Raw genomic sequence first — 19,482 nt, forward strand, 5'->3', positions numbered from 1 at the left:
GACATGAAATGAAGTCTCGGTCAGTAGTGAAAATTGCTCATTGTCGTAAACGAGTGCGCTAAGATAGATGAATGTTTAGATGTTTAGACAACCTAGCCCTTGCACAAGCTTGTGGTTTTTCCACTAGCTGTCTACCAGTGATGAAACTAAAAATAGCAAACTCTAAATAGAAAATGTAAATAGCAAGGAAATAACGAGGGGGGAAATTATATTACACATCTCAGTCTGTATGTAAATTCTCATTACCAAAACACGTTCTCTCTAAAGGGTGGGTGGGGGGGGGGGGGGAAGAACTTTTCTGACCATAGAGCTGGGCAACATGATATAATATTGATAATGTGATAAATTATGTCATAATACACTTTCCTGAGATATCAGTGATATGATTTTCTGAGAGATCCGTCATATGTTTTGTGTATTTATTTTTAAAATATTTGCAAACTGATGGTAAGGTTTTGTACTTAATTTTTAAATATTAAAAGTTTTTATAAAGTTGATTTTTCCTGCTTTTCCGTGTTAAATGTGTTTTTGTTCTTCACAAAGTTTTTTTTTTTTTTTTTTTTTTAAACACAATGCTAGGGTTTTGCCAGAAGTTTCATAGCAAGTCTACATATATCTTGATAAATATCATGTATCGTAGTAATGTCTTAGAGCTGTGATGTGATATTTTTGTCACATCGCTCACCCCTAATCGACAGTATAGTTTAAAAATGATGTGGTGGTGATGAGAACATTGAATAACTATTTTTCTTAATCTTTAGATTGGATAGTGGCACTTTCAGCAGATTTTATTGTTAAAATGTGTTACATTAATGATGTGGGACATGTTGCAGAAATGAGTATTATTGTTGTTTAAATAATTGTTATAAAGAAAGCATAAAAAAGATGCTAAATTATGCAAAAATAACGATACAATTAAGCATTTAATTTTTCACGACCATGGCTTATCTTTGATCCGGTGAGAATTTCAGTTATATCTACCAACTTCCTGTGTTGTAGCTGTTGTTCAGTAGCAGCACTTACCACGTCGCCTAGCCTGCTAGCGGGCCTGGTTAAATGCTGCTAGTGTGGTTGCGTGTTGTTGTTTTTTTCTTTCCTTTTTTCCCTCATCATACCACATGTTGTTTATTGCTGAGGCTGTTCAGTTATCTGGATTTACTTACACTGCAATCTAGCCAACTAGCAGACCTGTGGCTTAGTAGCAGTAACGGGGTTGAGTGGTTTTCCCCTCACCACAACACATGCTGTCCACTGCTGAGCCTGCGGTGTTACCTGGATTCTGCCAATACGTGTTACTCAGGCAGGAGTCTGCTTTCTCTCTGTACGTTAAGGATAACTTCTCTGTTTGGGCTGTACAGCAGTGGCCCGGTGAGGCAGAATGCACTGGCCCACTCTGTACTACATGCCTTTCCTCACATACTGCTTCCCACATTCAGCAACTAGGCCGGAGAGTCAGGCTTGTGGCCCTGAGATGACCTGTAAGACCTAAATTCCACTTCTGCATTCGCTGGACCTAAGAACACCCTGGTGGCTTCCTCCATGAGTATTTCTTTTCTGCCAAATGGTCGAAGAAAATTGGCATCATTAGCCAGGTCACATGTGCCTGTGGGGATGTCTCTTCTCTGCACTGCGACCCAGCATTCCAGGAAACACTCCTGAACGCAAGAGCTCCTAATACTGGGTCTTAAATATAAGCTGTACCTAATGCTGCATTTGACTTGCCTCGGAAGTTGGAACTCGGACCTCGGACCTGACAATGATGTCATTTTCAAAGTGTGTGTGTGGCGTGGGGGGGGCAGGGGGGTTTAACAATAGACAAATCCATGTACAATCCTTTGTTAGCAACAAGTTAGCCAGCTAACTGTGATGAGTGGCGTGTATTTTCCTCCTCAGTACAGCAGTCTGTGTTATAGATTTAACAGCAAATATGTCTATATTGATTGATCTAAAGCAAATACTTGTATGTACAGCATAACTCATTTAAAGGTAATAAGGGCTACTTTGGTTACTGCTGATGCTGTGAGCAGCCATGTTGAATTGATGTCACTTGCTGAACTTGGAGTTGAGGAGACCATACCGAGTTCCAGAGTAGGAGTTCCTAGATGAGGAGCATTTTTTTTTTTTTTTTTTCTTCTTTTTTTTTTCTTCCTCCTGGTTGGGAATTACGAGTTACACCCTCTACCGGAATGAACCATTAGGCTTTATCTGGTGCATTGCCTGATACTAGCTTTTCTCCAGAGACTGCTAGACAGCGACACGTCCCCACATACGCTAGAGGAGTGTGTGGTTGCTAAATGAATAATGTTTACTTCTGCTATTTGAACAGAAGTGTGTGTTTCAGAAATAAGCTTTTAGCTAAATAGAATAGTCTTAGTTTCTTAATGCCAAGCCCCAACAGTACTGACATTGAGTATTGAGTGATAGTTTTACAAAGAAAGAATGTTCTTCTGTTAGAAATGGTTCTGTGAAATCTATATAAGAATGCATAAAGCAAAAAAAAAAAAAAAAAGCTGATTATGTTGGTTCTAAATTTCTATAAATGTCAAAGTTCCTATTTTTCCTAAATCATAAACATTGTATTATAAGCTGTCTTTGATTTATGAACAAGAGAACAACCCCTCTCTCTCTCTCTCTCTCTCTCTCTCTCTCTCTATAGGTGCAGGAGAGTCTGGGAAGAGCACTATTGTCAAGCAGATGCGGATTTTGCATGTTAATGGCTTCAACGCTGAGTAAGTATTCATGTAACAGTATGTTTTGTTGGTGGTTAGGTCTGTTCATTATAATTCATTTAACTTTGCATTATGTAATACCTATGCACTTGTAGCTTTTATTTTAGTTAGAGATGACATCATTTTAATAAAATTAAACTACTTTGTGTAATTAAGGATCGTTTGCGAGGAATATAAGGATGTTTAACATTGTCTGGCTTAAGCCAAGAGAGTGCCGATGTTTATAACAGAGTTTTTGAACGGCTCGTCTTGGACCTGTCCCAAATTATTTAGCCAAAAAAAAAAAAGTACCTTGTCATTTTGCATGGGTGCATCTTAAATGTGAGCAGAGTGAATAATTGATAAATGTAAGGTTCATAACTAATCAGGATAATCTACATGGCTGGAAATTATTCAATAATTTTCAGATATATAAAGAACATTATTCCTTTTATATTAAACATTATAATGAAGAGATTAGTCGAATCCAATCATTTATAATAATAATAACAAATTGCTTGTTTTCTAAAAATTTGATGCATTTAACCTCATTGTCGCACCTTTCAGGGTAGACCTATAGAAGACTGGGTTTTGTATTAGCCAGTGAGCTTTTGTTTTTTCTTTGCACTGAAAAAATAATTAAACGCAATAAATGAAATACGCAAAAACTTGAGCTATTTTAGAAATAGTACTCACTTTTCCTAAAATATATAACACATTGTTAAAACCTTTTTTTATTTTAATAAAAACCTTTTTTTTGTTTTAATTAATTAAATTTTTTCTTTTTAAGATTAAGTTTTTTTTTAAATAACTGGACTTGTAGATTCATACCAGATGCCAGACATCATGCTCATCACACTCCTTATGAAATGCTCTCTGCTTACAGCATGGAATAACTTACAGAAATGTTTAAAATTTTTGTAATTAATTTAATTAACTGTAATCAATTTCAGTGGGGTCCCAGGAGGACTACTGGTTAGGCCTCGGCGCTCTCGCCGCCATGGCCCGGGTTTGATTCTTGGCCAGGGAACCGACCCCAGCCACTGGGGTAGCACACAACAGTGCACTACCAGTGCCGGCCCCAAGCCTGGATAAAATTGAGGGTTACGCCAGGAAGGGCATTCGGCGTAAAAACTGTAACAAATCAAACATGCAGACCAGTGTTCCACCGTGGCGACCCCTAATGGGAGCAGAACAACAATTTAACCAATAGTGTTTTCCTGTGTCTATTGTGGTACCTAGCACACTACCTTGGCCAGGTCTCACTCATTAAAAAGGTTCTTATCTTTATGCAACCACCCTGATTAAATAAAGATTAAATAAACCACTCAATTGCAAATCAGATTGGTTCACTATGAGTGCAAAAATTCACACCTGTAAAATCTACCTAGTTTGTTTAGTCTTGCTCATTTCATGTCAAAATAGGCACAAGGGTAGTGATGAAACTGTCACTTAACCATTTAATGGTCCAGTGGAAAGAGTTATAATGTTTGTAGTTTTTGTACTTGTAACATATGCATATTTTAGTAGAATCGACAGTGCATACACCTAAAGGGCAAAGTTTTCAAGAGCTCCTATCCAATTTTTTTTTTTTTTTTTTTTTGCTTTGAATCTTGTACAGTAATGAAATCTTACATTTGCATTTGAACTGCAGTCCCAGGTTCAGAAGTATCAGCAGCTCCAGGTTACCATCTTGGTCCACTCTCATGCCCTAAGTCTGACTAATGTAAACAAAAAGTCTCTCTAACACACCTTTATTTCTTTAATTGCAGAGAGAAGAAGCAGAAGATTCAAGACATTAAGAACAACATAAAAGAAGCCATAGAGGTCTGTAAGCTTAAACCAAGCATTTGTTTATTTGGTTAATAATGAAAGTGATTGCTTGTGGTGTAAATGATGTTTTTGTAATGCTGTTAAACCAGTATGAACACTTCCACTATTTTTTATCACCAGAATGATCAGTATATATATACAGTGGGGTCCAAAAGTCTGAGACCACACTGAAAATCTGTTTTGTTGAAAATTCTAAAACAACAACAACAAAAAAAAGCAGTATCTTGACTAGTCAGTTTTCAAGATGTTGCACAATGTCCAGGTTCCTATTTAAATGTAAGCAAATTTGTGATGTTCATGTTAACCAATTTGTGCGAAAGGTCCGATTTTCCGTGAGTCTTATCCCTTCCATTGAAGCACGTGTTCCGACGATATGCCGATGGATTTAATCTAATATGGATCGTCAGTTGTGGAGTCTGTGTCAGCTCGAGTGCATGCTGTCATTAAAGCAAAAAGGGGACAAACCAAATACTAAGTCTGAAATACATGTAAATATTTCCACGATTCTACTTTTCACACAAGTTGTTGCTAATAATATTATTTGTAATGAAAACCTTTAACTCTGTTAAATTGAAAAAGAACACCAAACAGAAGCATTTTCACTAGTGCTCTCAGACTTTTGGACCCCACTGTATGTATTTATTTATCTATCTATCTACCTATCATATATATATATATATATATATATATATATATATATATATATATATATATATATATATATATATATATATATATATATATATATGATAGATAGATAGATAAACCTAGTGTGTGTGTGTGTGTGTATATATATATATATATATATATATATATATATATATATATATATATATATATATATATATATATATATATATACACACACACACTAGGTAATCTTTTCTATAAAAAAGATCTCTGTATGGAGTTTCTATGCTTAATTGATGTGCAAGTGAGAAAGAGTTGTAGTGCTGACATTGTTAACCATGTTAATCTTCTTTCTCATTTTCAGACCATAGTTGCTGCTATGAGTACTCTTGCTCCACCCGTCCAGGTCGCCTGTCCAGAAAACCAACGGCGAATTGAATACATCACCAACTTACCCAATCAGAAGAACTTTGAGTTCACATCTGTAAGTATAAGGCTGTAACCGAGCAAAACAAAGAATTCACAAGAGATGGAGGAGTATTTACATTTACAGTGTTTGACTTATCCAGAGCTACAGAGTTAAAGAGGTGCTTTCTTTTACATCTCCTCATGCTAATAATATAGTTCTTAGAATATTAGCAAGCTAAAACCCTGTCAGAGAGAAGTGAGTACAGGAAGAAAACAAGTCAGTGTATTTTTAAAATGCTAATCGAGGGCATTACTTGAGAAATGAAGTATCCTTTAGGGTGTCGTCATTGGTCCCAAGTTAGTAATAAAATGCAGAATGTTTTGTGGAATGTGTTGGAATGCATTATGTTTCAGCTAAGTATTGTGTATTAATAATTATGGATGGTAGTAAATGTGTTAGAGATTTACTTGCCCAACCTTATTAGGCTGTGTGATGATCTCTTGCATGTGCCTTAATTTTCTCATTTATTTAAGCAAAACTTTTGTCTTTAGGCAAATCCGATATCTATAGGAACATGACTAGGATTTACTGTCTTAATACACAATCTCCTCTGCTTTAATTCAAATAGACTGTTGGTCCACTTGCTCCTTTTATTAGCCTTTTAAAGACAATAAACCTCTGATAAAATAGCTGCTATTTTTACATACTATCCACAGTCCTACTTGAAAAAAATTAAAGCGATAAAAACCACAGTGCTATTTTTTTTTTAATACATGCGTTTTGTCACTCGTTGCTGCCATATCCCATCCTGCTAGGGTTAATAGATGTTATTGCTGCTGTGTTCTGGGTAGAATATCAAACTTAAGATGCAGCCAGTCACAGTGAGATCATACTGAATCCAGAGGGCTCTCTAGAGTTCTTCACATGGGACATTTGGAGAATGAATTTATCAACTAGGGGTCTAGCAATGCAATATTAGTCAGCTCCATGGGGATTTTCTGTATGTGCAAAGTGAGTCGTTAAGGGATTTAACTGGAGGAGGTTAATGAACAGTTGCTGTCTTTTTTGTTTTTTTAATTTTTTTCTTCCCCCTGCTCATTAACAGCCTCAGGGGTCTTCATAGACCTTGAAGACCTCCAAGCTTCCGTAGTCCTCAGGGTCAGATGCTTAGCAGGAAAGTCCCAAAAGCTCACTGCCATGATTCCATTGCTTCCTTAGCAAGCTAGTGCAATAAAGAAATAAAGCAGATGCGACTGTTATTATATGTATTTCTATCATTACGAAAATGGCACAAGCAATGACGTCTCTCTTTTAACTTATTGTATTGTATTTACCAGGCGTTTGGTCTGAATGGAAGACCTTCACAGTATGAACACAAGTTAAGTAGTGCTTGTGATAGAATACATTTTCTTGTTTCATTTACAAATTAGAATCTTGAAATGCATCAGGTACCTTTTTTTTTTTTTTTTTAAGATGTACAGCTTCTGTCTCTGAGACTTTAAACGTGAAAATATTATTTAGGCGTGAAATAAGACCTCAAACTATTCTGATCTTAATGTGAAAAAATGAAATGGTCAAAGCTCTGGATCACACGGTCATTTTCTGGGTTGTTTCTTGTTGTTTTCCAGTATTACACATACCATTTTAAAAAAAAAAAAAAAAAAAAAAAAAAAAAACACACACTTGATGAATTGCAGTGTGCTGTCCAGATTGTGCAATTTCACAGCGAGAATAAAATGGATGAATGAATATGAACAATAAGACCACTAGCACACATCCAGAGTCTTGGATATTTTTTCCTGCATGTCTTGTAATGCGTTAAGTCCGTTATTTCTGAGAAAAATTAAGACATTCCCAATACCTGAAACGAGTTGTCTTAAACAGAAATAAACTTGAACCATTCCAAAAAAATTTTATAATAAAAATATTTGAATTGCCAAGATGGAAGCTTTAGTTTGGGACCAAACTGTGGCCTGTGTCAAGAGGGCAAAGCAAGCTGGGATCAGTGTAAAAGGGCATGTGATGGCCCTCACATGAGACAGAGTCCTGTGTCTCGCAGACACGTGATCAGGGGTCCAGGCGAGTTTCATCTGAGAGAGAGAGCTTTAGTCCAGCCAAGCAAATATGGTTGTGCGGGTTGTGTTTTTTTTTTCCTGTATATTAATCTAACAGAGATTATGTTTGTTTTTCTGTCTTTATTCTACTTTACTATTTACCCTAAATAAACTGCTTATAATTAATAATAAATGCACAGTCCTGGACACTGATAAAATGACTAAACCTAACCTTATCCATTTATTTATTTTTATTGCTTTGAAGTATGTTTTTATGTTGTTTTTCAGATGACTAATTTCTGTCCTCTCTTTTTAGGAGTTTTATGAGAATGCAAAAAAACTATGGCAAGATGATGGAGTGAAGGCCTGTTACGAGCGTTCCAATGAGTATCAGCTGATCGACTGTGCTCAGTAGTGAGTATCTAGAGAGTGATGCACACTGTAATTGTGTTAACCTTTACATTCAGTATAACATCATAGCGTGCCGAATATGGAGCGATAGAGAAGCAAACTAAAATACACTATATGGCCAAAAGTTTGTGGGCATCTCACCATCATGCCTACTAAACCAGCGAGATGTTTTTCCTGGGTCAAAATAAGATGTCTGGAGATGAGCGCTGTCCAACTGGAGTACCTGAAAGTTCACAAGGGAAAAAAAAAGAAAGAAACATGTATTTGATCAGTATAATGATCAGATCTGATGGCTGTAATTAACTGTGTGGTGATGTAGGTTTTTAGATCTCATTTGTAATGTCATTTTCCAGGATCTAGGTTTTGAATTTTGGATCATGCTAATTCCTTTTTTGTCCCTCTTTTTTTTTTTCTCCAGCTTTTTAGACAAAATAGACATTGTGCAGCAGAGTGACTACACACCTTCTGACCAGGTGAGTGTCTCAGTTGTTTTTCCCGAGACCAAAATGATAACCTCTGTGCCAAGACCATGAAACAGTCAAAATAAAAAAAAAAAAGGAAACTTGATATTTTGTACTCATTGAAAGTAACTTGATGTACAATAACAACAAATAGCAATTCAAATCATGCATGTTATATACATTAAAATTATAAATGGCTTTAGTTTTTAAATAAGGATTTAGTTTTTAGTTGGATTTTGTTTAGTTAAGAATATAATATATGTTCCCTGTTGCAAACCTCACAGATGTATAGTTGTGGGTTTGCTGACAGAATTAAGGCTTCGCTTAAATACTTATACATCTAGCAGGTTTTCTAACATACCAGAATGACAACCACTACATTTGCCTAATTTTAGCAATACTGTACTATAATATAATACTGTACTGTAGTTAAAAGTTAGCACTTGCCCATCACTGAATATTTCTGTGTGTAAAGGTCAAAGCCCGGGACTGAGATTAATATTTAAAATATAATCGCATAGCTAGTTTAATATAATGATAATTATCCTGGTGTTTACCGAACATGATCCATGTTTTGTTGCCGCAGTGTGCTTTCACCTCAGTAATGTTCCACTAAATATCAGGTCTCATGATGCTCAATCGTGTCTGTATACGCTGTATTAGGCACACAGCCAGTTCAGAAGCAGGTAGTATTGATACCAAAAAAAACATCGTGCCATGTTCAGTGTTCTGGTACTGCTACACAAGACTGCTACCCATATCCCATTCAGCATTGCCATAGCTATACAGAGCCACAACAACAACAAAAAAAGTCCAAAATGCTGTCTTCATTTTGTGCTCCTCTCTTTCAGGACCTGCTCAGATGCAGAGTGCTGACCTCCGGTATTTTTGAGACAAGATTCCAGGTGGACAAAGTAAACTTCCAGTAAGTGGTCTCCAAGTGTTCCGCAAACACCTCTTTTAATCTCGTGTATTCTGAGCAGTCGTCATGCACATCGCGCTGGCTTTCTTGAGCCAAAGCAGTGTGTGAAAGGGATATTCACTGATACTGGGACACTGCAGATGTACAGTAAGTGTGTGATGTGAAGTGCTAGCATAGAGTAATGTGTATGAATGACCACTAGGGGGCAGTGTAGCCTATAGTTCCATTGGCTATCATGAGACAGAACGCTTACAACGTGTAAAACTCTGGTGTCTTTTTTAACAAGGTTCTCAAAGTGGAGTCCATGTAGCATAGTTAGGGGTCTATATTTAAATTTTGGATCATTATAAAAGCTGTTATATTTATTATAGAGTTTACTCACTCAGTTTTGGTAACTGCTTTATCCTTGTCAGGGCCTCAGTGGATCCGGAGCCTATCTCAGAAGCACTGGGCATGAGGCGGGAATACTTATTATTGAGTTCTTAGTTATTTAATATATTCTTTTAGTTATTTATATGAATTAATACTCATTTAGCCTGTTTTACTGATCATTTGAATTAAATGGGTTTAATCCAAACCACCCGCGTATAAAAACAAATAACAGTAATGACTAAAAATAATGTTATAACATAAATATATAACGTTATAAATAATAAATGTAAGAATAATTTTAATAAAAATGTGTTCTGTGGGTGGAGAGTTCAGATATTAAAAAGCTCTTTGTTTCCAGTAAATAGGCAACATATTATTGTATGTTGTATACCTTTAACATGCCTAATATTTGAATATTTGGATTATGGTAGAAAAAAAAAATCTGTGCTGCAGCTTCCTGTGGTTCTCTGATCCCAGGGCCTTGTCTCAAAAAGAACAGTTGATTTAACTCAGATTAAATGCCCTGTGATGTTACGTGTAAATATTTAAATAAATCTGAAGGAGCACATGGATCCTTGTGTTGTATCGCTCCGTCTAAATCTATACATTTCTTGGAACTCCAGAAAAGTTGTAAAATCTTTAATAGTCAGGTTTCATCTTAAGTTTTGGGATTTGGAGCTAAAAGACCTGTTTTGATCAGTGTTTAGTCTCAAGTGATCAATCACATCAGTGTTACCATGCTATATGTTTTTAAAAACATGTATACACAAGAGTGACCTTTACTTTTTTAATTCACCTCTGTTCCTTTGCTTGGTGATGTACTTAATGATCATGTCAGTTTTAATTACTTATTACTTTTTACTTACTCGTTATTACTATTTATTTCATTGCTTAATGCTCGCCTAATGCCTTTCTTCTGACTGACCCGAGGCGCTAAAGATCCAGGCTTGGGTCCTTCCTGTTTAGTGTATATATTAAAATGGCTGCCCACTACTAAATAATTTAGTTTCCACAGATAGCTAAACGGCCGTGAGTTTGAAGCACTGCTGATTGGCCAGCTATTCAGTGTATACATACTGTATTGTAGACAATTCATGCTCAGTTCTATAAGGTAAAGAAAGATGCGAACACTTTACCGTGTTTAATGAGATAAAGTAAAGAATGATTCTGCGTATAATGTCGTGTATAAAATGCTTGTTTCTTCTCTCAGCATGTTTGATGTGGGTGGGCAGAGAGACGAGCGTCGGAAGTGGATCCAGTGTTTCAATGGTAAATATGTCACACGTTCTTCTGTAACGGACAACATGAGGAAATCTACATAATTTATCACACAACCCCTCTTCTGAGAATTAACCAGTTGTCTTTTTTCCCTTAATTATTATTGCTAAGTAAAGATGTTGCATTTTTTTATTCTCTACTTTACCAAAAAAGCATGTGTAAATTTCATATCTATTCAGATCTGCTAATATACAGTGTTTATTCTATTTATTGTATTTTTACTGTTGCTCCATTAGAATTGGGCTTTGTTGCCCTATTTCAAATTCAGACAACAATTTGTCAGATAGGGACACAAATGCAATAAGTATTGAGACTGTACTGATTAACTTCGGTGTTAAACTAGTCTCTTAAACTAGTGACAGCACATTTTACTGGCATTAAAACATCGTTCTTGGAAATTAACGTCCGTCACTAATCACTTAAATCCGTCTGAGATTCCCGATTGCGCCATAAGCGCCTCAAGCTTTGTGGATTAAGTCGTAACGTTTGCGATTTCTGTCTTCCTTTTTTCTCAGATGTAACTGCCATCATCTTTGTAGTGGCCAGCAGTAGCTATAACATGGTCATCCGAGAAGACAATCAAACCAACCGCCTCCAAGAAGCACTTAATCTCTTCAAAAACATCTGGAACAACAGGTGAGCCTGTTCAGGAAACATAAAATGTTTAAATAAGCATATAAATTAATTGTTGTACAATAGAAACACTGCAAATACTGAATAGATTGTGTTTCCAAATGTATTTAAAAAGATTAACAACTAAAATTCTAACAAATTTTCTTCCTGTCTCCTTTTTTTTTTTTTTTTTTTCCCTCAGATGGTTGCGGACGATCTCTGTAATTCTCTTCCTGAATAAGCAGGACCTCTTAGCTGAAAAGGTCTTGGCAGGAAAGTCAAAAATCGAAGAATATTTTCCCGAGTTTGCTCGCTACACCACACCAGATGATGGTGAGAACCATTCACACTGTCTCATACATCACACATGATGCATCATAGTTCCAGAGTATAATATACAGTATATCCTCAGGAGTCCAGCACTGTCAAGCGGAAATCTAAGATTGTACTTAGGCAAGGTATTTTTGTAGATTGTGTATATCGTGTGTATATATATCTATTTTTCACTTGTCTTTTATTCAACAATGCAGATTATCGGCTCAATGCATGACTGGCTACTCTCGTAAACCTTAGCTTTATTTTCGGTTGAAAATATTTTTGCCCCGTACATTACATTTACATGTCTATATCGATAGACACTTCATGCAATCTTTAAAAAAAAAAAAAAATAGGAAAAGATACTGTGTTGAAGTTGAATAGTATGTAGACTATCATAAGTATTAATATATTTTAATATCTTGAGTATTTTGTGTTCCCATTTAATTCATTTGATATTTCCCTTCAATATGCAGAGATACTGTTGATTAGCAGTAAATATCATTCACTACAGTTGTAGACACTTTATGTGCAACATTATGGACATGGACTGAATTGCAGGCCGGACATGCTCTACATTCATTTCATAGCAAGCTTGAACACACAGCTCCTTGCTTATAAATCCGAACATTTCTGTATTTCAGTTAAATATCTCTTTCTCCACTGTATTTTTCATCATTTATGTATCGAGCTAATGCATTCGCTGATATGCGCTTACAGTCATTGTGGTAAAATTCTGCTTTTGCTCTCAGTCTGATAGGATTTTCTTGTTAGCAGTGTTGGCACTTCTGCATATGGGTGGAGCTAAAAATAGTGCAGGCCATCGATTGATCAAACACAGTCATCACAGAACAGTCGTGATTTATGTCTCTGGCTGGAACTGCTTCTCTCCCGGCACAAAAAATGTTTTAGTAGTAGGCTAGTGTAGTGTCTGCCAGAGTTTCTCACCCTTTTCAAAAGTCTTTTGTTCTGGTGCATTTAAGAGGCCAGCATCGGAACTATTTAGGCTGTTTTAAACAGCGATGAATGTTAACGTATACCGTGCATCGTCTAGCAGGGCTTGCACTCAAACTTCTTTTCATGATCACTAAACATTAAAGATTTGTCATGCGGGTGATTGTGCACGCACACTGCCAAAAAAAAAATTGCTGTGTTTGTGCTTAGTTCAGACTATGAGAAACGTGGCAGAGCCAATACATTAAATTAGATCATAGTAGTAACATCATGTAACATCAATAGTAAGATCATGTGATGCCTGCTTTCATTTCAGAATAGTATTTTACTACTAGTTCATATCAGGTTCATCATCCTCTAGCGAAACTCCTCCTACTTTACTGGGTATAGTTCTGCGATGGGAAAGCGACACATGCACTTGGACGGGATACGGATAGAGTTGGGTTTGTGTGCCGAGCTTTGCTGTTGCACCGAGAAGAGCTCTAAGATTCATGCTTCATGAGTAAAATTACAGCATGAAATGGAGAAACTCACCATCTGTGCTTTAAATTTTCAAAATCAGTATTATTACTGTAACGTCAAGATCAGTTGTTTCTGTACAAACTATTTGTTTTACAATAAAACAATTAGTAAACTAATGTTTGACCAAATGGATATTTCATTGTAGTATTTATTTTATTGATAATGTTTGGAAAGTATTCTTTAAAAAAATATAATAATAATAATAATAATAATAGTACTGAATTTAAAAAAAAAATTACAATTGAATGCTTTCCCGTTAAGTAAAATGTTAGCATAGCCTAATCGGCCCATCTTGCAAATATAGGCCGTTTGATTAGTTGCTTTTTATCCATAAACCTATTTTATTAATGTTTTCTATTGATCTTCAGCCATTTACATTTACATTTGAAATTACTTTTTCAGCAAGCCCCGAGCCAGGAGAGGATCCGCGAGTCACGAGGGCGAAATATTTCATCCGGGACGAATTCCTGGTGAGTGGAAATAACAATGCTCTGCCATGCATTACCACTTGTATCCATCCGTAGCTCTGTAGCGGTTTGAGTTTCTTATGATTAAAACATACATTCATATCTTCTGCCCTTCTTTTTTCCTTTTCATGTATCTCCTCAGAGGATCAGCACAGCAAGCGGCGACGGCCGCCACTACTGTTACCCACACTTTACGTGCGCAGTGGACACGGAGAACATTCGCCGCGTCTTCAATGACTGCCGAGACATCATCCAGAGAATGCATCTCCGCCAGTACGAGCTCTTGTGATCGGATGAGCTCTGGAGGCAGACTTTTAAAAAGAGACGGACTTTTGAAAATCTTGTGTTTTGGCGGAGTTTGAGAGTGATGGATCGTCTAAGAGCTGTGGGCTATGGGCCCCTTACACCACACACACAGACACACACAGACACACACACACTTTTATCATGCTGTTGAGGACCAAATATCATGCAGTATCCATTTGAAGCAGCAGCCCCATTTCAAGGCAGTTAACTGCACGCACACACACACACACACACACACACACACACACACACACACACACACACACACTGACTGAGACGTAATTAAAAGTTTATTTAAAAGTCAAGTCATATGATCATTTGCATAAGTAGATGACACACAGACGTATCTAAAATTGCTCTACCTGACAAAATTGTACTCCTACAAACACATAGCTTACAGTCTCTAGTTTTGCTTCTTGTGTCCGCTCACCCACACATCAGAGTGTGTGCCACAACACACACACACACAAGACATGCGCGTGCACACACACACACACACACACACACACCCCGCTGACCCCGGCAGTACCTGACAGTCTTGAGCCGATTTGTGATGGCCCCACTGCTGGACCTGAATCACAGGACTGTGCTTGACTGTTTTTGAGTTTTCAGTTGGCTGGATCAGCTTTATTTGCCATCCCTTGACCTCTCTTATGGAGAGAAGGATGATTTCTCACCAAATGCTAGAAGAGCAGGACAGGCTGCAGTGAACAAGACGGACACTTGAGACACAGCCGTGTCGCGTGACTTGCTAGCTGCTTTTGGAACGATAAACTTGAACGATCGCAACTCTCCACTCCGCATCCCCACTCCCTTCTTTGATCTACTAATTTAATGCAAATAATTTGATTGAGAGCACTCTTGCTTTTGGGGGGGAAAAACACACACACACACACACATACACACCAGGTAAAGATGACTTTTGCCAATGGAATACTGCTCCCTTCTACCGTATTTCCTATTGGTCACTCTTGCCATCTTCCCAGTCCTCCTTTTCCTGTTCTCCTGCTCTCTCTTCCCTTCCAACCCTCTATTTTATTGCTGGACTATTACTCTTGTACAGACTGCAAAATGTATTATTTTGTACTTTACTGAAAAAAAAAGACTTGTAGAAGTTCCTGTGCCTTGATCACAACACTGCGTGTAAAAAGAAAAAAAAAAAGAGCTAAAGGCGTAAGGTATGTCTGCGCTGTATTGCTTAGCCTCTTAGCCACCCTTCCAACCGATCAGTTGAGCCTCTTTGTTGCTCTTTCTCTCTCTCTTTCCCTCATGCCTCTGCTTCCCCCATGTTGTGTTATTCCAGATTGCTTTACATCCACATGCCCCTCCCCCCTCCCCTTGCTTTCTGAAGAGAGAAATAATAATTAGAACAAGTATGGATGTAAAAACAAACAGCTTCTTGGTTTTAATTGAATCAAGGAAATTTGACATCACCAATTGTGTGCACTTAAAGTTATGTGCATTACTGCAATTGCAGTCCTGTTGCCAGGGGGCTGGAAAATGACCTTACTGTTTTATTTCAGTTTTAGCTTTAAGGTTAAAGGTGGTGGGGGAGGGAGGTGGCTATCCAAATGCAAAACCTGGCTTGTTTCTACATTATTCCATTTTTCCTAACTAAAGAAGAAGCCTAAAATAGTTCTGTTTTGAGTCATTCTTGGCTGTGTCTCAAGGATATCATGACATAAAATGAGGATTCACTTTATTATTATTATTATTATTATTATTATTATTATTATCATTATTATTGAGCAAAAGTCTAAAGCCTAAAGAGGGAGGTAACCTCATTAAGGAAAGAAAAATCTGACCTGGTATCAAATCATAACAGAAGTGTGGCTTTTTAGGTTTTACCCAAGTATAGCCACTAGATGGTGACAAACTCAACAGGTTGTAACTGCGTCCTGCAAAACACAACATATTTTTGCAGCTGGATGTTTTGAAAGTATTCTTAATTTTGAGCATCATGCATGCATTTAGAACATGCATATTACAAATCCAGTATTGTGCATTGTAGGCTACTCACTCATAAGGGTTCAGTGAGCTTATGAAGATGTGTTATGGGGAAAAAAAAAAAAAAGGTTGAAACATGCCTATCAAGCCAAAAGGGGAAATCTCTCTCTCTCTCTCTTTCTGTTTTCTGAGTATTACCTACTTGTTTCCTGTTTAAAATGGTCCGTATACCTTAAAACTAGTCTGGAAAGTCAAAAGGTTTCCTAATTTCAAGCCTTACACAAATATGTCTCCTGCAAATATTCTGGAGTATCATCAAGGAGGTTTAAGTTTAATGATCAGTCTTGGAAAAGTGGCAGTAAGCAACGTCTTCAGGTGTGTCATCTTGTGAACTAAACATAAGACTCCTATTTTACACACTTTCAGGAAGAGTATTTTATCACAGGGTATAACCTGTACTAGAGTAGCTCTAAAATTAAGAGATGTCTGAAGGTATAAAGTGGCTGAATGTAAACATTTGGTTAAAGTCATGGTGTGTTTTTATTGACAGATTTACTGGTGATGTTTGCCTGTGGGAAAGTTGGAAAGTTTGTCTTGAAGCTTTTTCTCTATCACTTATCTGGTGCTCTAACAAACAAAAAAAGGTCCAAAACACTGGCTTGGGAGAGGCCATTTAAATACCAAACTGTACACCATCCAGCCACTTTATTAGGAACACATGCATTCATACAGTTATCAAATCAGCCAATCATATGCCAGCAGCACATGGCAGAAAATCATGCAGATACAAACCAAGCGCTTCAGGTACTGTAGAATACCACATTGGGTTCTGCTGCTGTCAGAGAAAAAGAGGAATCTGAGATTACAGTGGGGCACAAGCTCACCAAAACTGGACAGCTGAAGATTGGAAAAAGACCAGACGATGCTTTTCCAGTCTTAAACTGTCCAGTTTCAGTGACCCTGTGCCCGCTGCCAGGAGTGGAACCTGATATGGTGTGCGTCTCATTTAGCTCCCTAGGTCGTGAATCAGTATATCGTGTACATGAGTTCTGGCACTGGTAAAGACCCTGACTCACTACAAATTGGGACGCTGATGACTCAATTTCCGGCGACATGACTACATACGTCACCGCTGGCATTTATCAACAGGCTTAAGTTAGCTTAATCACACACGTTTCTATCAAGGTACTTCAAGCAGGATCATAGGCTAGCTAGTGGATTTTTTTTTTTTTTATTATTATTCATTAAACTTAATTTAAATCATTAAGTTGTTAGACTCATATATAGAATGTCAACCCACATATAGAACATCAAATAAAGTTAAAAATCGCTAACAGTAATCATTTGAGAGCTACAACAAAGATAACAAGCTACTTATATTTTTAGACAAAGTTGGCTGAGAGTTCATCCGCCTATTTTTTTTCGAGCCGAGAGGCTTCAGGAGATATGATGTCATTTCCAGTAAGGGAACATAGTGAGCATTGATGCTCCCTAGTTTTTGTGGTGCATTGTGGGATTTTTTTTAGGGAGCCGACATTCCAGTGGGCTGGAAGGATTTTGCATATGAGACAGCCCTTAAAATGGCCGACACCCTAATCAATGCCCTGACTAGTGAACTAGGGAGCTGATTGAGACGCACCCATGGTCTTCTGCTGTTGTAGCCCATCCATCTCAAGGTTTGACGTCTTTTGCGTTGCTTTTCTGCTCACCACAGTTGTAAACGGTGTTTGAGTTTGTCAGCCGGAACCAGTCTGGCTGTTCTTTGACTTCTCTCATCAACAAGACGTTTCTGGATGTTTTGTTTTTGTTGTTTTTTTCTTCTCCACCATTCCTTGTAATGTCTAGAGACTCACAGGAGATCATCAGTTTCCAAAATACTCAAACCATCCCATCTGGCAACAACATGAGATCACATTTTCCCACCTGAAATCTGATTTGAACATTAACTGAAGCTCTTGACCTGTATGATTTTATGCGTTGCACTGCTGCCACATGATTGGCTGATTGTATAATTGCATGAATGAGGAGTGTAGGTGTTCCTAATAAAGTGGCTGGTGACTATATATCAACTGCCCTTTAAAAACTCATCAAGCGTCCTATGGGCTGAACCTTAATGTAGTGCTGTTCTTCGAAGGAAACATTTTCTCACAGTTATCATCACTGTTAATTCAGTAGTATATGTATGAGAGTGAGTCAGATGAAATCCTGTTAAAAAGTGTGACATAAATTAGAACTGAATCTGAGGAATCTGGACACATGCACTGAATGAAATGGAGGTTCTATAGAAAAAATGGCATATTTCTGTGATACCTATTTGCAAAAGAACAAAATACCATTGAAACTCACCATTGTACCAGTTTCAGTATGTCTTTCATGAGCAACACATTGCAAGGAAATCTAGGACCGTTCTTCCTATGCAGTGGAGAGTCTACAGCCCATTGTCCTCTTTTTTGTACACACTAAGATCCTATCTTCACTGAAGTTTAGGATTCCTTGGGATCATTGGCCTACTATCAACTGCCCTAATTTATCCACTGTTTACTTTTTAACTCTCCTGTTACATGATCTTAAGTTTCCCAAGTTATATGGAAAACAAAACATCCTGGCAGGGTGACATCCACCATTTGGATGTCACCAAAAAAGTTTGCGTCCCCTTAAATCATGAAACCATCAAGATTTAATGCTCATTTGCTTTCAAATGCTCCTTTATCACAAGTAGCAAAAAGTGTCAACAATTTTTGTTAAAATTTTAATAGTAAAACAAAATTAGATTTCAGCATGTGATGTAAATGTGGAATTTTATGTCCCTCGTTTCTAAGGCCTTTCCAGGTCTCCTGCAGTTTTTCCGTTTGACACGTGATAGCTGTTTTCCTGATTGAACAAACGACTTGATTGTTCATCGTGGAAAAAAAGACTTAAACATAGTAACTGTTTTATGCCATTTGGCACCTGAAAGAGTCGCATTTCAGAAGAATTTACTAGAGCATGGCAGTAAGCTTGCAACCTTTTGAACTTGTTAATACAGATGTTAATACAGAAGTGCTTGTTAATACAGAAGTGCTTTATCATCTGCTGTAATATTTCAGCCAAGTTCTAACTAGGTTTTAACAGAAAGGCAACATTAAATGAGGAAGTAATTCTGCTTGGTAAATAAAAAGGAAAATAGAACTACATTTTCAGTGCATGGGGTTTCAAACTTTTACACTTAACTCTACTTCACTGTAGAAATCAGGTTCTTTTGGGTGCTGATCATTCACAGCTTTATACCTAACTCACTAGTG

At 37.2% G+C, this 19,482-nt stretch overlaps 1 protein-coding gene across 2 annotated transcripts in view; it reads left to right on the forward strand.

Annotated features, from left to right (window-relative positions):
* Nucleotides 1-15,887, forward strand: part of LOC113533656 (guanine nucleotide-binding protein G(s) subunit alpha) — a 28,190-nt gene extending 12,303 nt beyond the window's left edge. The window contains exons 2-13 of one of the 2 annotated variants that reach the window (XM_053236144.1): nt 2,657-2,729; nt 4,481-4,535; nt 5,536-5,655; nt 6,918-6,957; nt 7,949-8,048; nt 8,464-8,518; nt 9,358-9,431; nt 11,011-11,069; nt 11,594-11,714; nt 11,893-12,023; nt 13,884-13,951; nt 14,091-15,887. In XM_053236144.1, the coding sequence (XP_053092119.1) occupies nt 2,657-2,729; nt 4,481-4,535; nt 5,536-5,655; nt 6,918-6,957; nt 7,949-8,048; nt 8,464-8,518; nt 9,358-9,431; nt 11,011-11,069; nt 11,594-11,714; nt 11,893-12,023; nt 13,884-13,951; nt 14,091-14,237 (1,043 nt within the window). In that variant the 3' untranslated portion in view covers nt 14,238-15,887. The remainder of the gene's footprint in view (nt 1-2,656; nt 2,730-4,480; nt 4,536-5,535; nt 5,656-6,917; nt 6,958-7,948; nt 8,049-8,463; nt 8,519-9,357; nt 9,432-11,010; nt 11,070-11,593; nt 11,715-11,892; nt 12,024-13,883; nt 13,952-14,090) is intronic. The other variant, XM_026925933.3, reaches the window with a different exon arrangement.
* Nucleotides 15,888-19,482: the final 3,595 nt, after the last annotated feature.

Source organism: Pangasianodon hypophthalmus, chromosome 8 (genome assembly GCF_027358585.1).
Source record: "Pangasianodon hypophthalmus isolate fPanHyp1 chromosome 8, fPanHyp1.pri, whole genome shotgun sequence".
Classification (NCBI taxonomy): Eukaryota; Metazoa; Chordata; class Actinopteri; order Siluriformes; family Pangasiidae; genus Pangasianodon; species Pangasianodon hypophthalmus.